Source organism: Musca autumnalis, unplaced genomic scaffold, assembly GCF_047663935.1.
Source record: "Musca autumnalis isolate F117 unplaced genomic scaffold, ASM4766393v1 scaffold_3, whole genome shotgun sequence".
NCBI classification, from domain to species: Eukaryota; Metazoa; Arthropoda; class Insecta; order Diptera; family Muscidae; genus Musca; species Musca autumnalis.
The window spans coordinates 91,245,149-91,270,977 of record NW_027411866.1 but is presented as its reverse complement, the minus strand read 5'-3'; the positions used below and the strand labels follow the sequence as shown (position 1 = coordinate 91,270,977).

The window sequence follows — 25,829 nt, the reverse complement described above, 5'->3', positions numbered from 1 at the left end:
TTGGCATCTCATACGACATTGATAGATGGTGTAAACAACCCTTTACTCGACAAAACGTTCTTTTAGTCTGTGTTTAGACACACAAATTTCTCGGGAAAGTAAATTCAGTTTTTAGGCAATAGGGGTAGGAAAGAGTATTGAGGAGCTCTTTCCTCTGTGTTCTCTCCCAAAAAACTCAATTTACTTTCCCGAGAAATGTGTGTGTCTAAACACAGACTTACTTCAGATTTGATTTCGTAAATGTAAACATAGCATTAGAGTGTTGTTTGTTTTTTTGGGCTATTGCAATTTTGTTTTTGTCATATAAGTTTGATCTCTGGAACCTTTCGGATATGTGTGGTATACATACCACACATATCCGAAAGGTTCCAGAGATCAAATCATTGATTTGTATGTTTTTTCTACTTTATCTTCTCTTCGTCTTGTTTTTCTTTGCTCAATAAGGTTGTTGGTGATTCTTATTGGAAAGCCGTTCATTGTAAGTGTTTCTCTAATTTTGTTTTTGTTTTGGTTGTGGAATCTTTAGTCGCTTATGCTCAATACTCGATGTATAAAATTTTTAGCAGTGTTTATTATCATTTGCTTCGGGTGTTTGGAGAAGAAATTTATGATTCTACCCGAAGCTGTTGGCTTTTGATACCAATCCACTTCCAAACTATCGTTGTTTCTGTAAATTATTGTATCCAGATATGGTATGCGTCCATTAGATTCTTCTTCCTTTGTAAATTTGATGTTGTCACTGAAGCTGTTTAACATTGTCAAAGTATCATGTATTACAAAAAGATCGTCAACATATTTCGTCACTATCGTCGGTTTCGTCTTAAGCTTTTCCAAACAGGTGTCAAGTAGTTTCTCCATTACCAAATCGGCTACAATCGTAGAAGCCGGTGAACCCATGGGTAGTCCTTTCTTTTGTTTATAAACTTTGTCGTCATATTTAAAATAGCGGTTGTCCTTGGTACAGATACTAAGAATACTGAAAAATAAGCCCTTTGTCATATTAGTGTATTCTTTAATTTCGTCCCATATTTCATTTATGATTCGTATTCCTAGATCTACGAGAATGCTTGGAAATAGGGATACAACATCAAAAGAAACCATTCTCTCCGTTTTTTTGATGCTAATATTTTGTATTCTGTTCTTAAATGCAATAGAATCTTTGACATTGTACTTCGAGTTGTTGGTTAGATTTTTAAGAATATCTACAATATATTTGCAGAGTTGTATTAATTAACTTTACTATATTTTCCGTTCCTGTAGTTTTTGAAGAAATATGTGTTCTGAGAGCAAATTTATAGTTTTCTCTTTTGCTATTTTTGCCATTAAAAAAGTACAGGAACGAAGCTAATATTGACTTTGTCTTTGCTTCGAAAAAACTACAACATTTGAAAATCATACACGAGTTATGGCCGAAATACATACGGTCGTTGAGTTACGTGCTGCGCGTTGAAAACAACAACCACATGTTTATGTTTCTTTTTGACATTGCTGCCAGATCTACAATTTTTCCGTTCCTTTACTTTTCTGGTAAAAATGTTCATGAGAGAGCAATTTCGAGCAATTTTGACACTTTTCTCTTTTACCACTCTTACCATTAAAAATGTAAAGGAACAAAGCTTTTGTAAAACATGCTAAACAATGCCACTTTTTACTCGAAAAACGTTCTTTTAGTCTGTGTTTAGACACACAAATTTCTCGGGAAAGTAAATTCAGTTTTTAGGCAAAAGGGTAGGAAAGAGTATTGAGGAGCTCTTTCCTCTGTATTCTCTCCCAAAAAACTCAATTTACTTTCCCGAGAAATGTGTGTGTCTAAACACAGACTTACTTCAGATTTGATTTCGTAAATGTAAACATAGCATTAGAGTGTTGTTTGTTTTTTGGGCTATTGCAATTTTGTTTTTGTCATATAAGTTTGATCTCTGGAACCTTTCGGATATGTGTGGTATGTAAATCATTGATTTGTATGTTTTTTCTACTTTATCTTCTCTTCGTCTTGTTTTTCTTTGCTCAATAAGGTTGTTGGTGATTCTTATGGGTACTTTACACGATATGTTTTTTACATATGAGTTGTCACTTTGCATATACATTTTATATGGGAGAAGTGACAACTCATATGTAAAAAACATACCGTGTAAAGTACCCATTATTGGAAAGCCGTTCATTGTAAGTGTTTCTGTAATTTTGTTTTGGTTGTGGAATCTTTAGTCGCTTATGCTCAATACTCGATGTATAAAATTTTTAGCAGTGTTTATTATCATTTGCTTCGGGTGTTTGGAGAAGAAATTTATGATTCTACCCGAATATCTTTCTTGTTGTTTTACTTCTGCTGGACGTGTTTTTTGAGTGCTTAACTTGTTCCGTAAACAAAGTACATACCAAGCTCTTTTACAACCAGTTGCTGTGTGTTTCTCCAAAAACATTGTTTGCCGCATACTTGGATAATAAAATTCGTCATCTACAAGTCACTGGTGAGCAGTTTTTAAACATTTTAAAAGTGTTTTATTCTTTAAAATTGCACAAAAATCACTGGAAAGATTTTTTGATCACAAATACCACAAAACAAAAAGTAAACAACTACTGGTACTGTTCTAACGAACTTGCGGTTATCAGCTGATCCACGTTATCGATAACAGTCTGGCCGATTACGATTGCTGCAAACAGTATCTAACACACTGTTTACACCAAACTAATTTTTTGTTAATGAGTAAAAGAACGTTATTATCGACTTCACCAGACCAATTAGAAGGTACACCCAAAAAACATCTATCCAATCAAACAATGGCCGGTAATAACACTCAAGCTGATGTATTTTCCTGGAATAAATTATCTGAGGTACTGGATGAAAAACTTAAAGATGTTGCTAAAAAAGGAGATATAACGGTGCTCAGAGCAGAAATTGAAGAACTCAAAGAGGAGAATAATAAACTTAAAGACGACATTAAAAAACTTTCTAATCGTCTGGAATTTATTGACCGCAAGACTAGAGCAACAAATATCGTTGTAAATGGGATGAATTGCACTGATCCCCAATCTGCAAGAAATACATTCTTGGACATCTGCAAAAAGGCGATTAATTCTGACATTCAAATATCCAACACCAGGGTTTTGGCATCGGGAAAGACAGTTTTATTCACACTGGATACATCTGGTCAAGTGCAAAATATATTAGCCGCAAAGAGGACATTCACTAGCCAAAAAGTGTTCGTCCAAAGAGATTATACGCAGGAAGAACAATGCACTCGCTATAACCTCAGACAAATCGTAAAAATTATGTCGCATAAAAAAGAGCTGAAGGTTCGTCTGGGCGAATTCTGTGTTTTTATTAACGACAAGAAGTATACCTGGTCGAATGGTAAAATAAACGCTCAATCGGAACAGGATGCAAAATTCTTGTTAGAAGCTCTCATCGACTGTGACCATTGTTATGAAATTATCGTTAAGGGTCAGATTTTCAACACTAATACACAATAGCAATACAATTTATGCCATTTACTGTCCTATAACGTTGCTAACTTAGAAAATTCTTTTAATTTTGGGAATTTTCTAACATACATTAATAAGTTTGATATAATTTTCTTATTTGAAACACATGTTGTGTATAATAAACAATACCTTTTCACATCATATTTTAACAATTACTGCACCCATTGGATAGATGCTGTAAAAGTATATAGAGCTGGTCGTGCTAGAGGTGGTTGCCTTCTTGGCTTTAAAAAACAGATAAAAAACAAATATAATTTGAAATTCGTTAACATTCATGGCAATATTGTTCTTTGTGCAACTTTCAATGGTAGTTTGTTTTACTTTATTCCTTCATACCTGAATTGCACAAACTGGAAAAACGACGCTGAAAAGTTCGAGACGTTCCTAAAAAATCTTAACCCGAATAGTTTTTGCATAATTGGTGATTTCAATGCGCGTATTGGCGAAGAGCAAATCTTGGACCAACATATCGTAAATGATCTTCCTTTTATTAAAGAGACTAGAAAATCTAAAGACAAGACAATAAGCACACAGGGTAAAAAACTATTGAATATGATTGAAGATGTAGGTGGTATTGTGGTAAATGGCAGGACAGTTGGAGATGAGAATGGAGAGTACACTTTCTGTGGAGCTATGGGTAGTTCCGTTATAGACTATTGTTTTTGTTCTATAGATTTATTTAAATATATAGATAGCTTCAGGGTTGGGTATGAACCATTCTCTGGTCATATGCCTTTATGTCTTGACTTGAAGGTTCCCATTAATATGAGAAATATTCATCCTCAGAACCCTTTGGAAAAACTGTTCTGGAAAGGCAAATTTATCACTCAATACCAGCAGAATCTTACCACCCTTTGCAATTTGCAAGATATACACTACAACATTGATGTGGAAGATATTATAAACATTGTAACAAACAATATAAAACAAGCTAATGTAAAGCAACATAACAAGAAATATTTCGATCCCAAACAACGCTGGTTCGATTGGAGATGCTTCCGACTCCGATCTACTATGCGTAGATATCTGAAAGAATATCGAAAACATCATTGCGTAACAAACAGAATCAGGTACTATAGCTCAAGAAGGAACTTCCAAAGAATATGTAATCAAAAAAAATTAGAATATTACAATAACAATTTAAAAAGGTTAGATCGGGTGACTTGTAGTAGAGATTGGTGGAAATTAGCGCATACGCTAAAGAATCAGAGTCATACGTCACACGCTAGTCTCTGCGCCGATGACTTCCTACAACATTTTAGTACTCTGTTATTGAACAAAAACAGTTCGCAGGACATTATGTGGTGCATTCCTTACAACATAGATGTATTTTTAGACTCGCCTTTTGAATTTTGGGAGTTGAACAGCGTTCTAAAGAAATTGAAGCAAAATAAATCGCCTGGCGAAGATGGAATTCCATACGAATTCTACAGATATGCCCCTAGATGCTTTCACGTTCAATTACTAATGTTGTTCAATAAAATTTTCCTTCACGAGACAATTCCTGTTTCATTTAAAAGTTCTATACTGGTACCATTGTTTAAGAAAGGCGATCCAACAGTTGTTACTAATTACAGAGGATTATCCCTTATAAATACCTTATGTAAAATTTTTTGCAACATCCTACTTAATAGGTTATCAAATTGGGTTTCGCAAAACAACATCTTAAATGAATTTCAGGCAGGTTTTCGAAAAGATTATTCTACAGTTGATAATATTTTCAACCTAACCAATATAATAAACTTGAACAACGTTAAAAATAATCGTACATATGCATTTTTCGTAGATTTTTCTTCTGCGTTCGATCTAATTCCAAGAAACAGCCTGTTCTACAAACTTTCCAATATGGGTTTATCTTCAAAAATAGTACGAATTTTACAGTCATTATACGATAATACAGTAAGTAGGATCTGGGATGGAAGCAACTTCTCCCCTTACTTCCCAGTAGAGTCGGGCTTTAGGCAAGGCTGTATTCTGAGTCCGTTATTGTTCTCTCTGTACTTAAATGATCTGCCAGAAATCCTTCCGGGTGGTATATCTGTGGCCAATACTACAATAAAAATTCTTTTATATGCTGACGATATAGTCATTTTATCGAATTCTCCAGATGGCTTACAAGAAATGATCGACGTCTTACGTAATTACTGTTCACTATGGAGTTTAAATGTTAACCTCTCTAAATCAAAAATTATAGTTTTCCGAAAAAATACTAGGATTTCCAGAGATCTCAGCTGGCATTTTGGGGATGATGAGATTGAAATTGTAAATAGTTACAAATATCTGGGTGTAGACATAACCTACAATCTATCGTTCAATAAACATATAAAACATAAACTCTCTGCTTCAAAGATAGCAATCAACTCGACGTGGGCTAAATATCTCTCACACACAAAAATATCACATGCCAATAAATCAAAAATATTCGACGCGTGTTCAAAGTCAATAATGTTCTACGCAGCTCAGGTCTGGGGTTTCAAACGTTATGATGATGTAGAAAAACTTTTACGGTTTTTCATAAAGAGAATTTTATCACTTCCAGAAAATACTCCTAATTACGTACTACACCTCGAAACAGGCATGAATATGTTATGTAACTAGGGCGGAGTGTAAAGGGGAATGAGGCATACCAAGATGTCGCTGGTATACACTTGTCATTGAAGAAATTCGGTCTAGCTCAGTGGCCACTCCTGACTAGCCATAAACAAAATTGATTCATTATTAATTCACAATCACAAACAGGATGCTTTATTTCAAAAAAAAATGATATGATGTTGTTGTTGTTGATATGGGTACCCAAGGTGTTTGTTGGGATACCATGCCCTCCCAATGGATTTTCTACAAAATCCCCAACGAGTCTCACCGATGATGATGACTCCCAAAAATTTGGCTTGGCTGACCCTTACCTTTACCTTACCTTATATTGTTCAATTAGAACCTCATGATGATTAATTTCAGAATTCAAAACATGTTTATTTATAACTATTCGTTATAATAAGAACAATCAATAAATGCTTAGAGGTAATTTTATAATTAATCACTATTTGATTATTATCTAACTGATATTAAGTTCCCAAAATCAGTAAAAAAAAAAAACAATTCAATTTATATTCAGTTCAGAAATGTATACAAAATTCAAATTTGTTTTTGCATGTCATTCCCATTCGTGCCACTGTGCACCAAAATTATTTAATACTACCCTCAATTTTTTTTTACCTAATGAGCTCAGTGGATAAAATTATGAGGTAAATATCCAGTAAGGATAGATGGACGGAGATCAAAGTAATGGGATTGACATTATATAATTTCCAGGTAAAATTATCAATTAGAACATATGCATATATATACCATATGCAGTATAAACAAAAAAAAACGGAAATGTCCGCATCAACAAAAAAAGTATCATTTACTATTTTGGTTGACCACAGGTCAATTTAACGTCGAAAAGATTCTTAAAATTGGGTATACATATGTCTATATATGCGTATATTTTAACCGAGGTATGTGATTGATATGATTTATAAATAAAGATGGTGTTTATGGATCGTAAACATAATTTTTTTTCAAAGATCGAAATTCAATAAAAACATCCAATAAATTTGTACGGTATACGATAATCACAATCGGTCGACCTGCAACGTAGTCTCGACGTATAAAAATTTCTTAAATGCTTTTTATCCGAAGGCGCGGAGTTTTAAACAAAGTTTCCAAAGATAGGAGAAATCCGTTGATTTAAGGTAAGGTCACATTAGGCAAATATTTGCTCAAAAGTGACAAATATTTGTTTGCCACAATTTGACCAGCAAATATTTTTCAAAGGCAAACAAGAAAACAGCTGATTTTGGGAAAACAAAACTATTTGGAAGCAAACAAAAATTTAACCAAATTGCTTTTAATGTGAACACCGTTCAGCAAATATTTTCCTCCTTTTTTGACAAACATTTATTTGGTCTTACAATTTGTTTGTAAGAGCAAACAAGAGCAAACATCTGCTGAAACACATTGTTGTCACATATTAAAAAGGGGCATATGACCATAAAATGACGAAATTTCTTGTAAATATATAATACGAAGTCAATAATTAGTGAATAAAGAAATAAATAAATGGGAGGTGAGGGATTTAAAAAACCAAAAATGTTTTACAATCGATGAATCCGAGTTTCACCCATTCAGAATTCGCGAATTGCTAACATATTCTATATAGTATGATTGAAAATCTATATCCATAAGGTCGACCATAAAAATTAATTTACGTGGAAGCTGTGTTGGCATCAATGTAGAAAAATAGCTAAAAATGGGTTGAAGCCAACAAGTTTTTTTATGCTCCCTTCTGATTTCTGGCTTAACCTTACATTTTATAGACATATGCTCAAAGAAAGACTCAAAGAATACTTCATGGGCAATGTGATACTAGTATCATTTTTCGATATATCCACTGCATCCACCTAAAATTGATGCTGACATGTTGAAGCCGGAATTTTTTGAGTTTAAAATTTACAAGTGTTATTCAATTTCCTTTGTACCCCGCGTGAATTAAGTTTTTTACGCGACGGATCTAATGAGACCTTCGGCGATCGAATCCATCGACTAAAACCGCGGATATAGATACCGCGGTTCGTGAAGAATCTGTTTGAAATAGGTGTATATAGACATATTTTTTATGGGTGCTACTGAAACCGGATGCGCATCATAATGGTGGGTTTTAGAAAAACGCAAAACCTCAGAAATTATAAGACGTATTGGCATACATTACAATAGTAATTGTGACGTAATTATTGGTAGTGCTTATAATTGTACTGCTACGCGGATTTAGTTTTGTTATTTATACATCCAATACTGTCTTGAGAACAACAACCGACGTTTTAATCCCGATTATCTGTCAACTTTAATAAATCAGTACAAAAAATCTTCTTTCTTTTAAAAATATTACCGTGGCAAGCTGTAAAAAGCTGCGGTAAAATGTCAATTTTTTCGAAAAATTTTGAAGAAGCCAAACAAAGTGCCGCATATTGAATTTGACACTGTTTTTCATTTGGTTATTATTGTTATACATGGATTTTTATTTATACGCCCAATATTATCTTCACAAACTTCACCAACTAATTTTACAAAAAGCGCGATTTTTTTATAAAAGAATTTATTTTTCATAAGTCAATACAAAAAAACTTCGTTTTCTATGTTTAAAAACATTATCTTGATAACCTGTATATTATTTTCATTAATAGAAAACGTTTTCATGGTAAACTGTCTTCACCCTTTTGGTTGAAATACTACGTTGACAACATTTAAATACAAATATGAATTCATAATAAACAAAATTGAAAGCTGTTTATAAAAATTATTTTCCAAGGCACAATGTGCCATAATTCACATACATTCGCAACAATACACAAATGAACTCATTCCGACAAGGCACTCATTGCCAAACATGTGGTCTTTGATTTGCCTTCTCCACAACAAACAATAAACACAACGCCATTTTTATTATTTCTCTCTTTTTCTCTCTCTATTTTTCTCGGCCAAATAATTTTATATTTGCTGGCAGTTTGCTCAAACAATTTCTGGGTGAAAATAGGTGTGTACGATAACTTCGCAAGTAAAAAGTACTTGCAAGTACTCAGCAAGTTCTCAGTAACCTCTTTCCACCATTTTTACTCTCTCGAAGCAAAAAAATTGTAGATTGTTATCGAACAGCAATTTGTAAAAACTTGCAAGAAGTCAGCTGATTTAATAAACAAGAAGAAGTTGGCGGAAAAAGATTAAATAAAATAAATAATAAAATAGTCACCACAAGCTACAAAATAAGTTATTTTACTTACATTATCGTTTTCCCATGGTATAAGTAAAGAGGTAGATTTAAATGAAAAAAATGTATAGAACCGTTGTTTTTCTTCAATTCCTAAAACTTCAAAATAAAAGCAACAAGTGGGTTTGTTTACAATGCATTTTTTGAGCATTTTATAAAAAACGCTAAAAATGAATGAAGAGTTAAGTTTTCTCCACATAATCGAGTTGTGAATATGATAAACTGATTGTTTCAATGCAAATCCCACCAATTTCTTCCATACAAATGGTCTAAAAACAAATTTAAAAATCATTGAATTTGATTGTTTTTAAAATTGTTTGGCATATTATTCAAACACCACACACACATACACAGTTTGTTTATATTGTTTTGAAGTTTTAGGCATACTCGAATGAAAAAATTTAAATTGCCATAAAGCTTTGGCTAACCTTTCTTATTAAACCATGCGTTTTCCAAAATTTATTTAATATTTGTTCCCTTTTTTATATCTATTTATTTTAATAGCCAAACGTTTGTTTATATTTTTGCCAAGACGTCCGCCACAAAACATTCGAATTTAAATCAGCTGATCAAACTTGCAAGTTCTTACAAGAAAAATTTCCCTTGCAAAAACTTGTAAACAAAAGTCTCCAAAACTCTCCAATATTCTCTCACAATTGTCTCCAAATTCTCTCTCTTTTACTTTGCAAGTTTGTTATCGAACAGCATTTTGTAAAAGTTTGTGCAAATTTGCACAAACTTTTGGGTTATCGTACAGACCTAATATCTCTTCAAATGTGAACACATGGCAAACATGTTTGCCCATTTCGTTATTTGTCACTGTTTGAACAAACAAAATGTGTCAAATATTTGCCTGTAATGTGAACACAAATAAAATTTTGTATGAAATTCACATTTGTTTGGGCAAATATGGGAAAACGAATTTGTACCAAATATTTGCCTAATGTGACCTTACCTTTAGCCGACTATTTCTCTTTCCCAAAAAAAAAAAGAGATAAAAAAAAATCATCAAAGAGAGCAAGAATTTGTAGCAATTCGCCGATGCATCTACCTTTCTTATTGTACCATGGGTTTTTTGTTTTGATTTTTCATAGCCAAGATCTATTTAACAGGTCACGTAAGTAGCACAAATACAACTCTGTTTTGGCCAAAAATTCTTCAATATGTCAAAATGTTTACGTTTTCATACAATTTATTCACAATAACAAAAAATTTGACAGATTGAAACCAATCAGCTGGCCGTTTTACGCCACCTTATTATTTCATCATGTTTCATAGCGAATTCCTAGTTTTTTGACGTTTTAGATTCGATCAGCTGGGCTGAGGCTTCTACCTAAGTAATTGTACCATGGGCAAAAGATGCTTTGTTGTAGCAATTCGCCGAATCTGCTACCTTCTATATTTGCCTTGGTTGACTCTGTCTTCCGAAAGTCGACTTACAGCTGGTTTACATTACGAAATCGAGTCGATTTCAAACTGCCAATTTCTTTGCGTATACGTCAAATGAAAACTCAAATGAAATCAATTCGATTTCATTTCACGTTTGAGCAAAGGAATTGACAGTTTGAAATCGACTCGATTTCGTAATGTAAACCAGCTATTAGAATAATCGATTATCCGGTTTTCGCACATTCAATAGTCGACTACGACTTTTAAAAATTTGCGGCTAATAACCGATTAATCGATTAACCAAAATCGATTTTACGTATCCCTATTTCGTATGTGATTTTATTCACAATAATGCATTTTGACAACTAGTGTGATAATCTGCTGTTTTACCCGTTGTATCTGTATTATTGTGCCATGGAATAGCATTAAACAAATTATTGGGACCCTTCGCTATGGCTTAAAACCTCTGTCAACATACAGGGTTGAACAACATACGTGAGCCAAGGAGTGTACTAGCTCTTAATCGTCAGAAAAAACAAAAAAAAAAAAAAATATTGGGACCCGTGTATTCTTTATTTCATAAAAGCACAGAGGAAGATCCCATTAGACATGTCCGTACTTCTATTGGAACATATTTGTATTACTTGTTTGCAGGAATCTTCTGTAATGCACAAGTTAATGGATACAAGAGAAGGCGAATCAGCAACTTCCATTCAAAATATGCTGCAACGCATTGCTCCAATTTTTGTTACCAATAACTTGGATTCATCCTTCCCAGTTGAAATTTGTGGAAACTGTTTACATAAATTAATCACAGCTTTCGATTTCCAAAAAATGTGTTTATCCAGTTATGAGAAACTACGGAGCAACTGGAGTTTAGCCGCTCATCCCAATTTTTTTTTTTTAATTTACAGTTTTTTTTAATTGGCCGGCCTTCGGCCGGCGATTTAAGACTTTCTCCTATGGACAGGAGCAAATCTAGGGCAAGGGAACACAATTTTTTTCTAATTTAAAAATTTTCTCTCATTAAGTGGCTTTTTACAAGGGAATTTTTGGAACTTCAAATGCCCATATCTCGGGAAGTATATACTTCCCAAAAAAATTATGTGTACATTCGTGATCAGGGAAGTGAAATCTACTTGTAAAAAAAATTTCATCAAAATCGGAGCTGAGCGGCTAAACTCCAGTTAAGCCGAAACTACAAAGCCTCAAATCGAAAAAAATTAAAATGTGTGATGTAGTATCAACAGGAGCGGTGGAAGATTTAGAGTGGCATTATCACAAGTTGATTATAATGAAACCCCAGAATACGAAAGTGATCCCGTGGATATTAGTGAGATAGGACCCGTCGAATTAGAAACTGGAATAAATTGGTACAATGAAGAATCGCAGGAAAGTGTTGTGCAGCTTACAGAAGACAACAAAACAACAAAAACAGTTATTAACCCTAAAAAGCCAAGAAAAGTAAATCCTGGAACTTTTGAAGAAAGAACATGCCCTGAATGCAGCAGAGTATTCGCAATAAAAGAAAGCTTGAAATGGCACATTCGTGTACATAACAAAGAGAATAAACATGTATGTGATATATGCCAATATCGATTTAGTAGTGAATCAACATTAAAGTCACACATTGTAAGCAAACATTAATATGCCAAATTACTTACATGTACTATTTGCGGTTGTAGTAACGGAACATTTCCCGCATTATCTCTGCACATGAAAAATAAACATCCTAAGGTGAAACCTTATAAATGTAAAAGGTGTAATGAAGTTTTTCCATCAGAAGGCCATCGTGAAAATCATATGAAAGTTCATAAAGGTTATCCTTGCAAAGTCTGTGATGCAGGTATGAAGAACATACATTAATTTTTGTCACCATGACAGTTTCTGTACCCCCAAATACCGCCTATATACACTGAGTCATTAAGTAATTTGCCTCTTTAAAATATTGAATATTTTTTTTAATTATCAAGTTAGAGGACAAAAAGTGGAATATTTTTGTGTAGTATATTTCTAGGTAGTTTAAGATCCAATACCTGAAAGATCCAATATATTTAGGTAATGACACAATTTTTACAAAAACAGGGGGTAACAGCATCGTAACAAAACGAATTTGTTTCAAGTTTGGTTTGGAGCAAGTTGAGTTTAAGCATTATGCGGGGCATACACTATGGGCATGCAGGACAGCATTTGTAATAGTATTAGTAAATTTTGAAGTTTTTGTCAATATTTTTTTTCTATATAGCCGGCCTTCGACCGGCTGCTATGTACAGGTGCAAATCTAGGACACGCGAACAAATCATCTTTTAAATTGAAAATTGTTCTCTAAGTAGCCGACATTTAACACGCGAACAAATCATCTTTTAAATTGAAAATTGTTCTCTAAGTAGCCGACATTTAACAAGGGAATTTTCGAAAATTCGGAGACCCATATTTCGGGAAGTATGGACTTCCGCAATTGTGATTAGGGTAACGAAACCTACCTACGGAAAAAATTGGTCCCGATCCGAGCTTAATGCTTAAACGTACGTATAGTACGTTTATATATAACCGGAAGTAACAAACCCACTGGGTTTTAAATGTCAATTCCATTGCATATATTTCAAATAAATCCTCAAAAAGAATGTTAACACTGCAAAAGGCTATAATATAAACATGGCCTTACCCCCTGTTTTTGTAACTTATTTTTGTTCGTTCGTCTATATTCGTAATAATTTAGGCATTCATAGCTCAGACCCCAGATGACATACACATCTAATTTTTCGTATACCCGTTCCATATATCGTTATAGATTCCTCATTTAAAAATCAGAGCTCTACATTTGCGCTAAAGCGAGTAAATCGATCTACAAAATTTGACAATTCGTGTGAGAAGAATAAAAATTTTTACAAAAACTGGGGGTTAGTCTGATTTCGATAAGTTTTTCACATCAGTATTTCAAATATGTTCATTTTGAAAATTGTTTTAATTGTTCTCATTAAAAATTGTGTTATTTGTGGCAATCCCAAAAAATGTTCCAAATTTTAAAAACAATTTTCAAAAAATTTCAATACCGACTTTGGGAAGATGCTGATATTTTTCCTGTAAATTAAATTAATAGCTTTAGGCCTCCACTCATCTATCAGCCATACTGTCGGGCCGATGAACCCTTTTTGTATGTGTGCGCATGACAAGTGTGTAGCAAAGCCTTCAGTCAATTCTCAAAATCTTGAAATTTTCCTCCAAAAAATGAATTTATTTTAAATTTTTCTTTGTTCCATCACATATGTACATTATTATTTGTTTTTGAAAATTCTATATTGACCATTTGAAAATAAACACAATTGACCCAGACTGGTGGGGTCCATTATTTTGAAATCAAGACTATTTTCATCAGTCTTAAAAAACTCACACATACATTCTCAATTTTTCGAAAATTTATACATTTTATCACCCTTATCACCCTTAACGCCCTTAACGGAATATTGAAGCAACTCGGAGAAAATTTGTTTACTTTGAAATAAACATTTTATTAATATATTGAATTTTTCTGTGATTTCAGTTTTTGAAACAAAACAATCTCTGCGTACGCATAAAGAAAACACCCACAACGATGGTCCATATCCATGTCCACAATGTGGCAAAGTGTTTAAAACCAAAACCTTAATAAAACAACATATAAAACTTCACGGCGAGCCAACATTGCAATGTCCCGAATGTCCGTCACGTTTTAAGGAAAATTCTAAATTACGAAAACACATGGCTATTCATACCAAGATTGCGGCATATATTTGTGACATTTGTGGAGATTCATTTAAATGGAAAGATTCTTTAAATGGTCACCGAAAAAGACATACCCAAATTAAAGATATGCCCTTTAAGTGTTCCGTATGTGGTATGAGGTAAATTAATAAGAGATTCCTTTAGCCGTAGATCTAATACTGAAATTATTTATTGCAGTGTCAGAACCAAATATAATTTGCAACGTCACCAAAAGACACATACTAGTGAGAAGGAACATATATGTTCCTATTGCGGTAGAGGTTTTACACAAAAAGGAGACTTGAATAAACATTTGAGATTGCATTTGGGCGAAAAGACATATTTCTGTGATGAATGTCCAGAGGCTTTTAAATATAATCAGGAATTACGGGATCATAAGAATCAACATTATAAAGAGAAAACCGGGTTGATAATAAAGACAGAAGGTTCAGAAAATTATGAGAATGAGAAAACCCAGTTGACTTTAAAGACGGAAGAGTAACAAAATGATTTAAAATTGTCCATAAATATTCTGTGCGGCATATTAGTAATTTAATAAAAAAATAACACACGCATTAAAATATTTGTCTTAACTTTTAAACCAAGCTATCTATAACTATTTGACTGTGGCTCATATTTCCCAAATAAATATCTGAAAATAGTCACAGGGACAGAAGAATAAACGCATACATATACACAATTGACAATCGCATTTCAAAACGTAATCGTGACATTTTTTGTCTATGTCTTCTGATTTACAAATAATTTAAGGGGAGTACACACTAACAGTCAAAACTGACAGTCACTTTTAGGACAATTTTCCGGCAAATAACAACGTTTATTTAGCTAAAAACGTTTGAAATACAATATTTACGGTATTATTTAGAGATTACAAAAGAAAATTTTCGGTTAGGCTTTGATATTCACGAAATAGACCTCGATGACTGTCAGTTTTGCTTGTCAATGTGTACTATACTTTACAATGGCTTAGGGTAAGACATCGTTACGATTTCGCTTCCAATTTCGAATTTTGTTCCAATTTCGTTACGATAGGTTTGCTGGGTTATTTGCATTAAACAGCTGATTTTTTAGGTTATTGTGATTTTTTTACATATTAGTTTTGTTTATTTTGAAGAATAGAAAATATCTATCTTTGAAGCAGAGGAGAACCTCGGAAACCAATTAAAAAAACCAGAGAAGAGGATTCCATTAACCATGTCCGTACTTCTATTGGAACATATTTGCCTTACTTGTTTGCAGGAATCTTCTGCAATGCACAAGTTAGTGGATATGAGAGAAGACCAACCAACAACGTCCATTCAAAATATGCTGCAACGCATTGCTCCAATTTTTGTTACCAATAACTTGGATTCATCCTTCCCAGTTGAAATTTGTGGAAACTGTTTACATAAATTAATCACAGCTTTCGATTTCCAAAAAATGTGTTTATCCAGTTATGAGAAACTACAAAGCATCAAATCGAAAGAAATAAGGATGTGTGATGCAGTATCAACAGGAGTTGTGGAAGATTTAGAGATGGCATTATCACAAGTTGATTATAATGAAACCCAAGAAAACGATAGTGATCCCGTGGACATTATTGAGATAGGACCCGTCGAATTAGAAACTGGAATAAATTGGTACAATGAAGAATCGCAGGAAAGTGTTGTGCAGCTTACAGAAGACAACAAAACAACAAAAACAGTTATTAACCCTAAAAAGCCAAGAAAAGTAAATCCTGGAACTTTTGAAGAAAGAACATGCCCTGAATGCAGCAGAGTATTCGCAATAAAAGAAAGCTTGAAATGGCACATTCGTGTACATAACAAAGAGAATAAACATGTATGTGATATATGCCAATATCGATTTAGTAGTGAATCAACATTAAAGTCACACATTGTAAGCAAACATTAATATGCCAAATTACTTACATGTACTATTTGCGGTTGTAGTAACGGAACATTTCCCGCATTAGCTCTGCACATGAAAAGGAAACATCCGGAAGTACCACCATATAAATGTGTAATGAAGTTTTTCCCTCGGAAGGCCATCGTGAACATCATATGAGTGTTCATAAAGGATATCGATGTTTTGACTGTGATGCAGGTATTAAGCACATTACATGTACATGTGGAAAACTATCGGTTTTATAACTGTCACCAAAAAATGTTATGTAGGTACCTCGAAAAAGAAAACATTTGTTGAGAATTAAAAAATCTCATTAAGAAAATTATCTGGTGTTACTTGTATTTTACAAAAACCACTGATGAGGTTTCTGAGAGGGATATAAAATTAAAAAAGGGCATATCTTTCCTTTACCGACAGTATTCGAAAAAATATGAATTTATTACCACAGATAGTGATTTTTATGCTAATTACAAGACTGTATAACTTTTGTTGGGGAAATGTATACTTCCCGATATATGGGACTCTTAAGTTCCGAATATTCCCTTGTTGAAAGGCCTCTACTTAGAAAAAATTTTTAAGTTAAAAGTAAATGTTCCCGAGATTGGCTCCTGTCCATAGGAGAAAGTCTCAAATCCCAGGCCGAATGCCGGCTATTAAAAGAAACTTAAGATTTAAAAAAAAAAAAATTGCGAACTGTCGGTAAAGGAAATTTGTTCCAAACAAAGTCTTCCCCGCATCATTATAATATTGTATTGTTACATTATTCCCCCTCAGTAATGCTGGCGACATTTCCTGAGTATTTAAGCCATGAAAAACTTCTCTACAAGTGGTGTCGTAAGACACGCCGTTCGGACTCGGCAATAAAAAGTAGGTCCCATATCATTGAGCCAATATGAATCGGCGTGCACTCATTGATATGAGAGAAGTCTCCCTTGTCCCATCTGGGATGTTTGTGGAACAATTATTATATTATTACATTATGTATTATTATATTATGTATTATTATCAATAATATTTAATTCTTTTCTGCGATTTCAGTTTTGACAACAAAAAAGTCACTGGAAACGCATAGATCAACCACCCACAATGATGGGCCTTATCCTTGTCCAAAATGTGGCAAAATATTCAAAGGGAAACACTTATTAAAGCAACATTTAAGGACCCACGAAGAGCCGAAATTACAATGTCCCGAATGTCCATCCCGCTTTAAGGAGAAAGCTACTTTACAAAAACACATGGTTATTCACACCAAGGTCGTTGCATATGTTTGTGACATTTGTGGGGCTTCATTTAGTTGGAAAGCCTCTCTAAGATCTCATCGAAAAAAGCATGATAAAAATTTTATTATGCCTCATAAGTGTTCCCTATGTGATAAGAGGTAAATTAATAAGATAATCATATATCAGTTGTATAATGAAAAATTATTTCTTTCAGATTTCCTACAAAATATAAATTGCAATGTCATGAAAAGACTCATTCTGGTGAGAAGGAACATGCATGTTCCTACTGCGATAGAGCTTTTACATCGACAGGGGAATTGAATACACATTTAAAACTGCATGTGGGCGAAAAGACATATTTCTGTGATGAATGTCCAGAGGCTTTTAAATATCATAGGGAATTACGGGATCATAAGAATCTACATTATAAAGAGAAACACGGTTTGGCTTCAAAGACAGAAGAGTCAACAGCAAGTGAATTATAATAAAATATGTTTAGTACAAAAATAACAATCAATGTTCATTTAGCAATGGTACACAGAAATCAAATTCAGGGCCTGGATTCTTGTTCTATGCAAATTTGAAATGAAAAATATTTTCTTTGTAATTTCTGGTAAACCTAACTAGGCTTTTACACACAGACAGTATTGGCAAGACAATGGCAAAGTTACAAACCATTTTCACCAATACATTCATAATTTTCTCTATACATGTTTACAATTTTTGCTTTGTTCCAGAACCTGCAAGAATCTACTATTTTTTACTACGATAGCATTTTTTCCTTTATGTTATCGGAAAAAATTGTAAAAATTAGTAGATTCTTGGAGTTCTGGAACAGACCATTTATGAATGTATTTGTGAAAAAGGTTTGTATTTTTTTTTGTATCTTGCCAATACTGGCATTTGTAAACGCCAGGTAAATAATTCGTTATTTACCCACACACACATACATCAGCGTCGCCCAACAGAATACCATCCCAATAGAAAATCGAGTCTTCGATGACATTTTCGTCGACGATTCGTTAATGGAATTTCCGAAATTGTCGTGCACGACACGATGCATGACTATTTCTTGCAATGTGTCACCAGAAAAAACAAAAATAATCAAACAAAATATGCTATGAAATAATTGTACACATATATAGGAAATTTTAATATTTCAATACGACTGAAATCGGTAAAACATTGCAGTTTGAATTAAAAATCCGCGACATTCTTCTAAACAGCTGAAGGTAAGTGAGAAATAGTATGACTGACATACTACATATGAGCTTTAAAATAATGATTTTGTTTGTTTCTTTAACATAGGATGAAGCAATCAACATCAATTTTAATTTTTTATTTGGAGTCTATTATTGAGAAACGCGATCGGGGAAACAATTAAAGGTAAATGTGTAAATGACATACATACATACATATATTTATACATCACAAGATTGCGCATAATTTTTTATTAGTTGCAGAATTTGCTAAAAAGTCTTGTTGTCCTAGGAGTTGTTGTTAAATGAAGTCTTGGGCCGTTCTGGATTATAGACCACACTGCCGCGGAAATGTTTTTATATAATGTAGTATATTTTTATATGTACATAAATGTTATATTCTGTATGTTAACAAAATAAAAAGATGTTAAAAACATATTTATGTATGTAAATAAAATTATCTTTACGAGGGTCGTTGGTGACAAATTACAAGACATTGTCTGCAAAAGGATCGTTAACGAAAAGTAGGGTTTTTGTCTTCGAAGTCGTCGTCGACGACAGCTTCGCTTACCTAGTCGCCCAAGTTGTCATGCATAAATACTGGGGCACTTGTGTGGAAAAGTCGTCAACGATCCCAAAGGGCTGTCTGCAAGGAGTCGTGAACGAATTGGAAATGTCGTGTACGATTCATCAATGTTGTCTTAAAGACACTTTCTATTGGGATCAAACTGAAGCAAGTGTTTATGTATAGGTGAAAAAACAACAACCACATTATGTTTATCAGTCGTGTTTTTCTCACGTACACTGTGAATGAGGGAGAATGGCAAAAGCAAAACAACTCAGTGGGCGCCCGCAGTATACAGATGGGCGACCCTGACATACATGCATACAAAACGTTCGTCGAGTAAAATGTGTAAAAGTCGTAAAAATTGTAAAAACTTTTTAGTTCTGGAACACAGCTTTAATATAAGTTGCGGTGTCGCAAAAAGCAGAGCAGAGGAAGTAAATTCAGTTATGATCAAATTTAGTGGAGAGTTTTTGTTCTAGTGATTTAACTGCATCCGCGGATGCAAACTTTTTGCTGGGTAGTGCCTAATGGGCGACATATCTATGGAAAGGGATGACTCGAAAAAAACCACTTCCAATATTGAAAACTTTTGAGCTTTCATTCAAATTCATATCTTTGTCGGCAAGAAAATAATCAAATATCTTATAGGGAAGTTTGACTATATATAAATAATTTTTATTAAAAAATAATAAAACAACAACGTAATAATAAAACAACCAAAAGGCAAAATAATTATATATAGAACTGAATACCTCATACTTATTATTTAAAAATTATTACTATAACAAATAAAATACATACAAATGTATACAAAAATAATTAAAAATATAATATATAAAATTAATAACAATTATAAACTATATATGTTACATATCTACAAATAAAACCCTTCCATTTAAATGCACATCAGTTTACTCTTTGACGTAGATTTCTTTTTCCTTCCCGAAGATGGTAATGATGTACGTGGAGTTCCTTCCAAAACATCTGAAGATAATTGTCTGGGATGACTTATGTGTTGACGATTTGGAGCTAAGGGTAAAAATTGCGTTTGTGGTATTGGTGTGGATGCATGCTGCGGTGCCATTGGTGGTGTATCCAAATCGTGTTCATTTAAATTAAATAAATGTGGCATATTTCTTCTACGTATTAGCTGCTGACTTGTTCCGGGTTCTTCAAAATCATAAGTTTGACTTAAGGGTGGTGGTGACTGGTAGTCTGGTTGTTCAGTTGTTTTCGGCCTTCTCAGACTTCTAACATCAGGATTTGTAACAGTTTTCCTTCTAACAGCACGAGTTGAATTTATTTTATTGCTGAATTCTTTTTTATTAACCAATTTTAGGTGTCCTGTTAAGCCACGACCTGTTATATTTTTAACTTCCTTAGAAGCTATTAAGCCATTGAGGTGTTTCTTTATCAATCCTTTTCTAAGTGAGGTTATATCTGCTGAGTATTTGTTTTTAATTGCCTTGTAAATGCCCACCAATGTTATGCCTAAGGGGGAAAAGAATGTATTACATCACAATTAAGAGCGACTTAAGCTAGTTTGAGGGTATCCGCCTGAAATTTATATTGAATATTGTCTATTTTCCATGATTTCCATACGAACATGTTTATGTATGTCACTCATGCCATTTAAGATACATAGTGACCCAAAATTGTACGTGTGCCTTATTTTTTTATGACAATTAATGCTTGAAAGAGTAGCGCTCTCCTTGGCCCACTCCTACCTAGAGGAGTTTGAAAGATGTTAGAGCCATAAACCAAAGTACAAAGTATGAAAATAAGAAGATCAATCGATCAATAATCAGATTAGAGCTCAATATTAGCTCTTTTACAAAATTCCACAATTACATATATAATTCCACATATAATTTTCAACTGCTCTAAATATAATGACGCGAGAAGAATTTTCAGTTCTTTGTACGAAGTCCTCGCCGTAGAGGAGTTCGTGAGTAAATTTGGCTTGGGTAGCTTAATGACAGACATTTACAAAGTTTTGTTACCTTTTCTTGCATCCGCTTCCAATAGAGCTTCATTGGTTACTTTGGATATCGTTGGAAGACGTGATGGCATAATTATGTACAATTTAGTTTAACTGAACACCCAAAAACTGAAGCAATCACCACAAAAATAAATGTTCATATATTTATATTTTATTTTATTATCAAAAATATAACGGTACTTCTTAGTGCAAAATGTCAAATCAAAACAAAAAAAGTAAAAACTTATAGTACGTTTACATTTACGAAATCCACTTGATTTCAAACGTCAAATGAAATCCATTGGATTACAGATAAGTTTTCATTTGACGTATACGCAAAGAAATTGACAGTTAAAGCTTCGTTCCCGTACTTTTTAATAGTAATGCTAAGTTTACATTTACGAAATCCACTCGATTTTAACTGTCAATTCCATAGCTCAAACGTCAAATGAAATCTCATCTGGATTTCATTTGACGTTTAACCTATGGATTTGACAGTTGAAATCGAGTGGATTTCGTAAATGTAAACCAAGCATAAAACTCGTAAAAGAGAGAACTGCAAAAAATTTGTTGTCACACACAAGTTTTTTGGAATAGTTCGGGAACGGAAAAATGGAAAATACGTCAAAAAACTGGAACAAATGTCAAAGTCGGTGTATCAGCCAATCAGACGCCGGCAACCATGTTATTATTTTTTTACTCGCCCAAATTTGTCGTGTAAAAAGTTTTTAAAGAGAGCGTCATTCAGCGCCATTTTTGTTTAAAGAGAAGTGAACATTTTACAATTTTTTTGTGTACGGGAACGGTTTTTGGAGAAAAATGTGTAAAAGTCGTAAAAATTGTAAAAACTTTTTAGTTCTGGAACACAGATTTTATGTCAATTTAAATTTTTTCATTCGAGTATGCCTAAAACTTCAAAACAATATAAACAAAATGTGTATGTGTGTGTGGTGTTTGAAGCTTCATTCCCGTACTTTTTAATAGTAAAACTCGTAAAAGAGAGAAATAGAGAAAAATTGTTGTCACAAAAAAGTTTTTTCAAAAAGTTCGGGAACGGAAAAATGGAAAATACGTCAAAAAAACTGGAACAAATGTCAAAGTCGGCTTATCAGCCAATCAGACGCCGGCAACCATGTTACTATTTTTTTACTCGCCCAAATTTGTCGTGTAAAAAGTTTTTAAAGAGAGCGTCATTCAGCGCCATTTTTGTTTAAAGAGAAGTGAACATTTTACAACTTTTTTGTGTACGGGAACGCTTTTTCGAGTAAAATGTGTAAAAGTCGTAAAAATTGTAAAAACTTTTTAGTTCTGGAACACAGCTTGAATAATATGCCAAACAATTTTAAAAACAATCGAATTCAATGATTTTTTAAATTGTTTTTAGACCATTTGTATGGAAGAAATTGATGATAGTTGCATGGAAACAATCAGTTTATCATATATACTACTCGATTATGTGGAGAAAACTTAACTCTTCATTCATTTTTCGCGTTTTTTATAAAATGCTCAAAAAAATGCATTGTAAACAAACCCACTTGTTGCTTTTATTTTGAAGTTTTAGGAATTCAAGAAAAACAAGGGTTCTATAGATTTTTTTCATTTAAATCTACCTCTTTACTTATACCATGCTTTACACGATATGTTTTTTACATATGAGTTGTCACTTTGCATATACATTTTGTATGAAGTGACAACTCATATGTAAAAAAACATACCGTGTAAAGTAGCCCTAAGAGATTCCACCATGGATTTTATGTAACACCTTCTTATAGTATGTTTACATTTACGAAATTCACTCGTTATCAACTGTCAATTCCATTGCTTAAACGTCAAATGAAATCCAATGGATCAGTTCTGCCATTTTTTACCTGCAGAAATTTTTCTGGTAGCCTGTGGTAGAAGAGAAAGCCATTTTCGCCCTCTCCCCTCTCACTCTCATAAAAATTGCTCCCAATTTTGCCAATTTTCGGGGTTAAGGAACGCTTTGCAGGTTAAAAATGGTAACAAATGGTAAAAATCGCAACCTCAGGTAAGTAAAGGAACACAGCTTATAGGGGTTATTATGAATGAAATTTTCCCGGAATTTTCGCCTTTCCGCCGTTGCAACTTAAGGGAGAAAGTGAAAAAATTCACGGGCAATTGCCGTTCATGATAATGCTTGGTTTACATTCGGCGTCGTTTCGTGATTTCGAAGGAGTTTCGTGATTTCGCGCGGAATTAAGCAAAATTTATCATGATTTCGCATACAAAAATGAAATCATCTCATTTCGTGATTTCAGCGAAATCAACATCGAAATCACAGTACACATGATATACAACCTTGCTTTTGCCTAAAAAAGTACCAAAAGTTGCAACACTTTTCACGTATCACAATAAACAAGGTAGATGTGCGAATTGCTGGAACAAAAAATGTTAATATCAAAATTTGTAAACAATGTGAAAAAATATTAAATTACATTGTTACAATGCTATTTTTCATTGTGTTCCCGTACTTTTTTAATGGTAATGTTAGAAAATATACCGAATTGTCAAAAATTGCTTCCCCATACAAATTTCGTAAAAAATATGGGAACGGAAATATGACGGAAATTGCAAAAACTCCAGCAGAAATGCCAAAATCAACGTATCAGCTTTAAGATTAGATACCAAGATCTATTTAACAGGTCACGTAAGTAGCACAACAACAACTCTATTTTGGCCGAAAATTCTTCAATATGTCAAAATGTTTGTTTACTTTTTCATACAATTTATTCACAATAACAAAATATTTGACAGATTGAAACCAATCAGCTGGCCGTTTTACGCCACCTTATAATTTCATCATGTTAGATACCAATGAACATATGAACATGTTTGCTGCTAGTTTCTAGGCCAAAATTGTATGGCAGAAAACAGGAGAAGAGTGTGTTATTCGGCGCTATTTTTGTTTAAAGAGAAGTGCAAGTCTTGCTAGATTTCGGAGTACGGGAACGTATTTTTAGCACTAAATGGAAAAACTACTGCAAGTACTAATATTTTGCAGGTTCTGAGCACAACTTTTATCTATTAAAATTAAGTATTATGTCTCAACGATAAAAATCTTTTTTTTTTCATTTGTTAGTACCATGGCAGAACTACCAGGTAGTGGTATCAAACCAGCTGATCGAATATGAAAAGTCAAATTCCTTTATAAAAAAATTATTTTTGTTGTAATTTCCCCAACAACATAAAGAAAGTTTTGACATAACATATTCAAAATTTTACGATGCCACTACCTGGGTAATTGTGCCATGGTTAGTACCATGGCAGAACTACCAGGTAGTGGTATCACACCAGCTGATCGAATATGAAAAGTCAAATCCCTTTATAAAAAAAATATTTTTGTTGTAATTTCCCCAACAACATAAAGAAAGTTTTGACATAACATATTCAAAATTTTACGATGCCACTACCTGGGTAATTGTGCCATGGTTAGTACTATACACATTAGCTTTGTTCCAGAACTAAAAAGTTTTTACAATTTTTACCACTTTTACACATTTTGCGTTCCCGAACACAAAATTTATATGAAAATCGTTTACGACTTTTACAACTTTTACGACTTTTACCACTTTATAAAGTACGGGAACAGGCCAAATTAATACGATGTATAGATAATTTTACGATAATTTTCCAAATAAAGTTGTAAAGTTCTATATTGTCGTATATTTTTGATGATTAATTCAATTTACAACAACTTGCTTTTAAAATTAATTAAAATGTATGCATCTACCTTGATCATTGTGATATGTTTGAAATCAACAAAAAATAAGAGTAAACACCGGGTTGTATTTCAGGATTTCGTGAAATGCAGTGGATTTTGGAGCGTAAAAGTAAACTTGGCATAACCCCCTATATGAAATCATATAAGATGTTATCATTGCTTTGCATTGGTTGGAGAGTTACGAATTTGAACACATTGGATTTCATTTGACGTTTATGCAATGGAATTGACACTTGAAATCAAGTAGATTTCTCTAATGCTTGGTTTACATTCGGCGTCGTTTCGTGATTTCGAAGGCGTTTCGTGATTTCGCGCGGAATCAAGCAAAATTTATCATGATTTCGCATACAAAAATGAAATCATCTCTTTTCGTGATTTCAGCAAAATCAACATCTAAATCACAGTATTGATATACATACCTGTTTTTGCCTGAAAAAAGTACCAAAAGTTGCAACACTTTTTACGTATCATAATAAACAAGGTAGATGTGCGAATTGCTGCAACAAAAAATTTTAGTATCAAAATTTATAAACAACGTGAAAAATATTAAATTACTTTGTAACAATGTTATTTTTCATTGTGTTCCCGTACTTTTTTAATGGTAATTTTAGAAAATAGATCGAATTGTCAAAAAATTCTCCCCATACAAATTTACTAAAAATACGGAAACGGGAAATGACGGAAATTGCAAACACTCCAGCAAAAATGTCAAAATCAACGTATCAGCTATAATATTAGATACCAATGAACATATGAACATGCTTGCTACTAGTTTCTAATAGGCCAAAATTGTAT

General features: G+C 33.2%; 4 protein-coding genes and 1 long non-coding RNA gene across 5 annotated transcripts; 3 read left to right on the top strand and 2 right to left on the bottom strand.

Annotated features, from left to right (window-relative positions):
- Nucleotides 1-522: 522 nt before the first annotated feature.
- LOC141398252 (uncharacterized) lies at nucleotides 523-999 on the bottom strand. The gene has a single exon (XM_073975527.1). The coding sequence runs from the start codon at nucleotides 997-999 to the stop codon at nucleotides 523-525; it is 477 nt and encodes a 158-aa protein (XP_073831628.1).
- Nucleotides 1,000-11,044: 10,045 nt separating this feature from the next.
- Nucleotides 11,045-18,627, top strand: LOC141398251 (uncharacterized). The gene is made up of 7 exons (XM_073975526.1): nucleotides 11,045-12,521; nucleotides 14,217-14,556; nucleotides 14,615-14,914; nucleotides 17,099-17,106; nucleotides 17,363-17,702; nucleotides 17,759-18,018; nucleotides 18,073-18,627. The coding sequence occupies exons 1-7, from the start codon at nucleotides 12,392-12,394 to the stop codon at nucleotides 18,126-18,128; spliced, it is 1,434 nt and encodes a 477-aa protein (XP_073831627.1). The 5' UTR covers nucleotides 11,045-12,391; the 3' UTR covers nucleotides 18,129-18,627.
- On the top strand, nucleotides 14,736-16,386 carry LOC141396884 (uncharacterized). The gene is made up of 3 exons (XM_073972573.1): nucleotides 14,736-14,862; nucleotides 15,557-16,315; nucleotides 16,369-16,386. The coding sequence occupies exons 2-3, from the start codon at nucleotides 15,632-15,634 to the stop codon at nucleotides 16,369-16,371; spliced, it is 687 nt and encodes a 228-aa protein (XP_073828674.1). The 5' UTR covers nucleotides 14,736-14,862; nucleotides 15,557-15,631; the 3' UTR covers nucleotides 16,372-16,386.
- A 6-nt stretch (nucleotides 18,628-18,633) lies between the features above and the next one.
- LOC141396885 (uncharacterized) lies at nucleotides 18,634-19,181 on the top strand. Its single transcript, XR_012411259.1, has 3 exons — nucleotides 18,634-18,776; nucleotides 18,853-18,930; nucleotides 19,002-19,181. It is a non-coding gene; the product is annotated as an uncharacterized lncRNA (long non-coding RNA).
- Nucleotides 19,182-19,616: 435 nt separating this feature from the next.
- LOC141399646 (uncharacterized) lies at nucleotides 19,617-21,401 on the bottom strand. Its single transcript, XM_073978771.1, has 2 exons — nucleotides 21,315-21,401; nucleotides 19,617-20,802 (listed from the first exon to the last, which is right to left on the bottom strand). The coding sequence occupies exons 1-2, from the start codon at nucleotides 21,382-21,384 to the stop codon at nucleotides 20,207-20,209; spliced, it is 666 nt and encodes a 221-aa protein (XP_073834872.1). The 5' UTR covers nucleotides 21,385-21,401; the 3' UTR covers nucleotides 19,617-20,206.
- Between the last annotated feature and the right edge of the window lie 4,428 nt (nucleotides 21,402-25,829).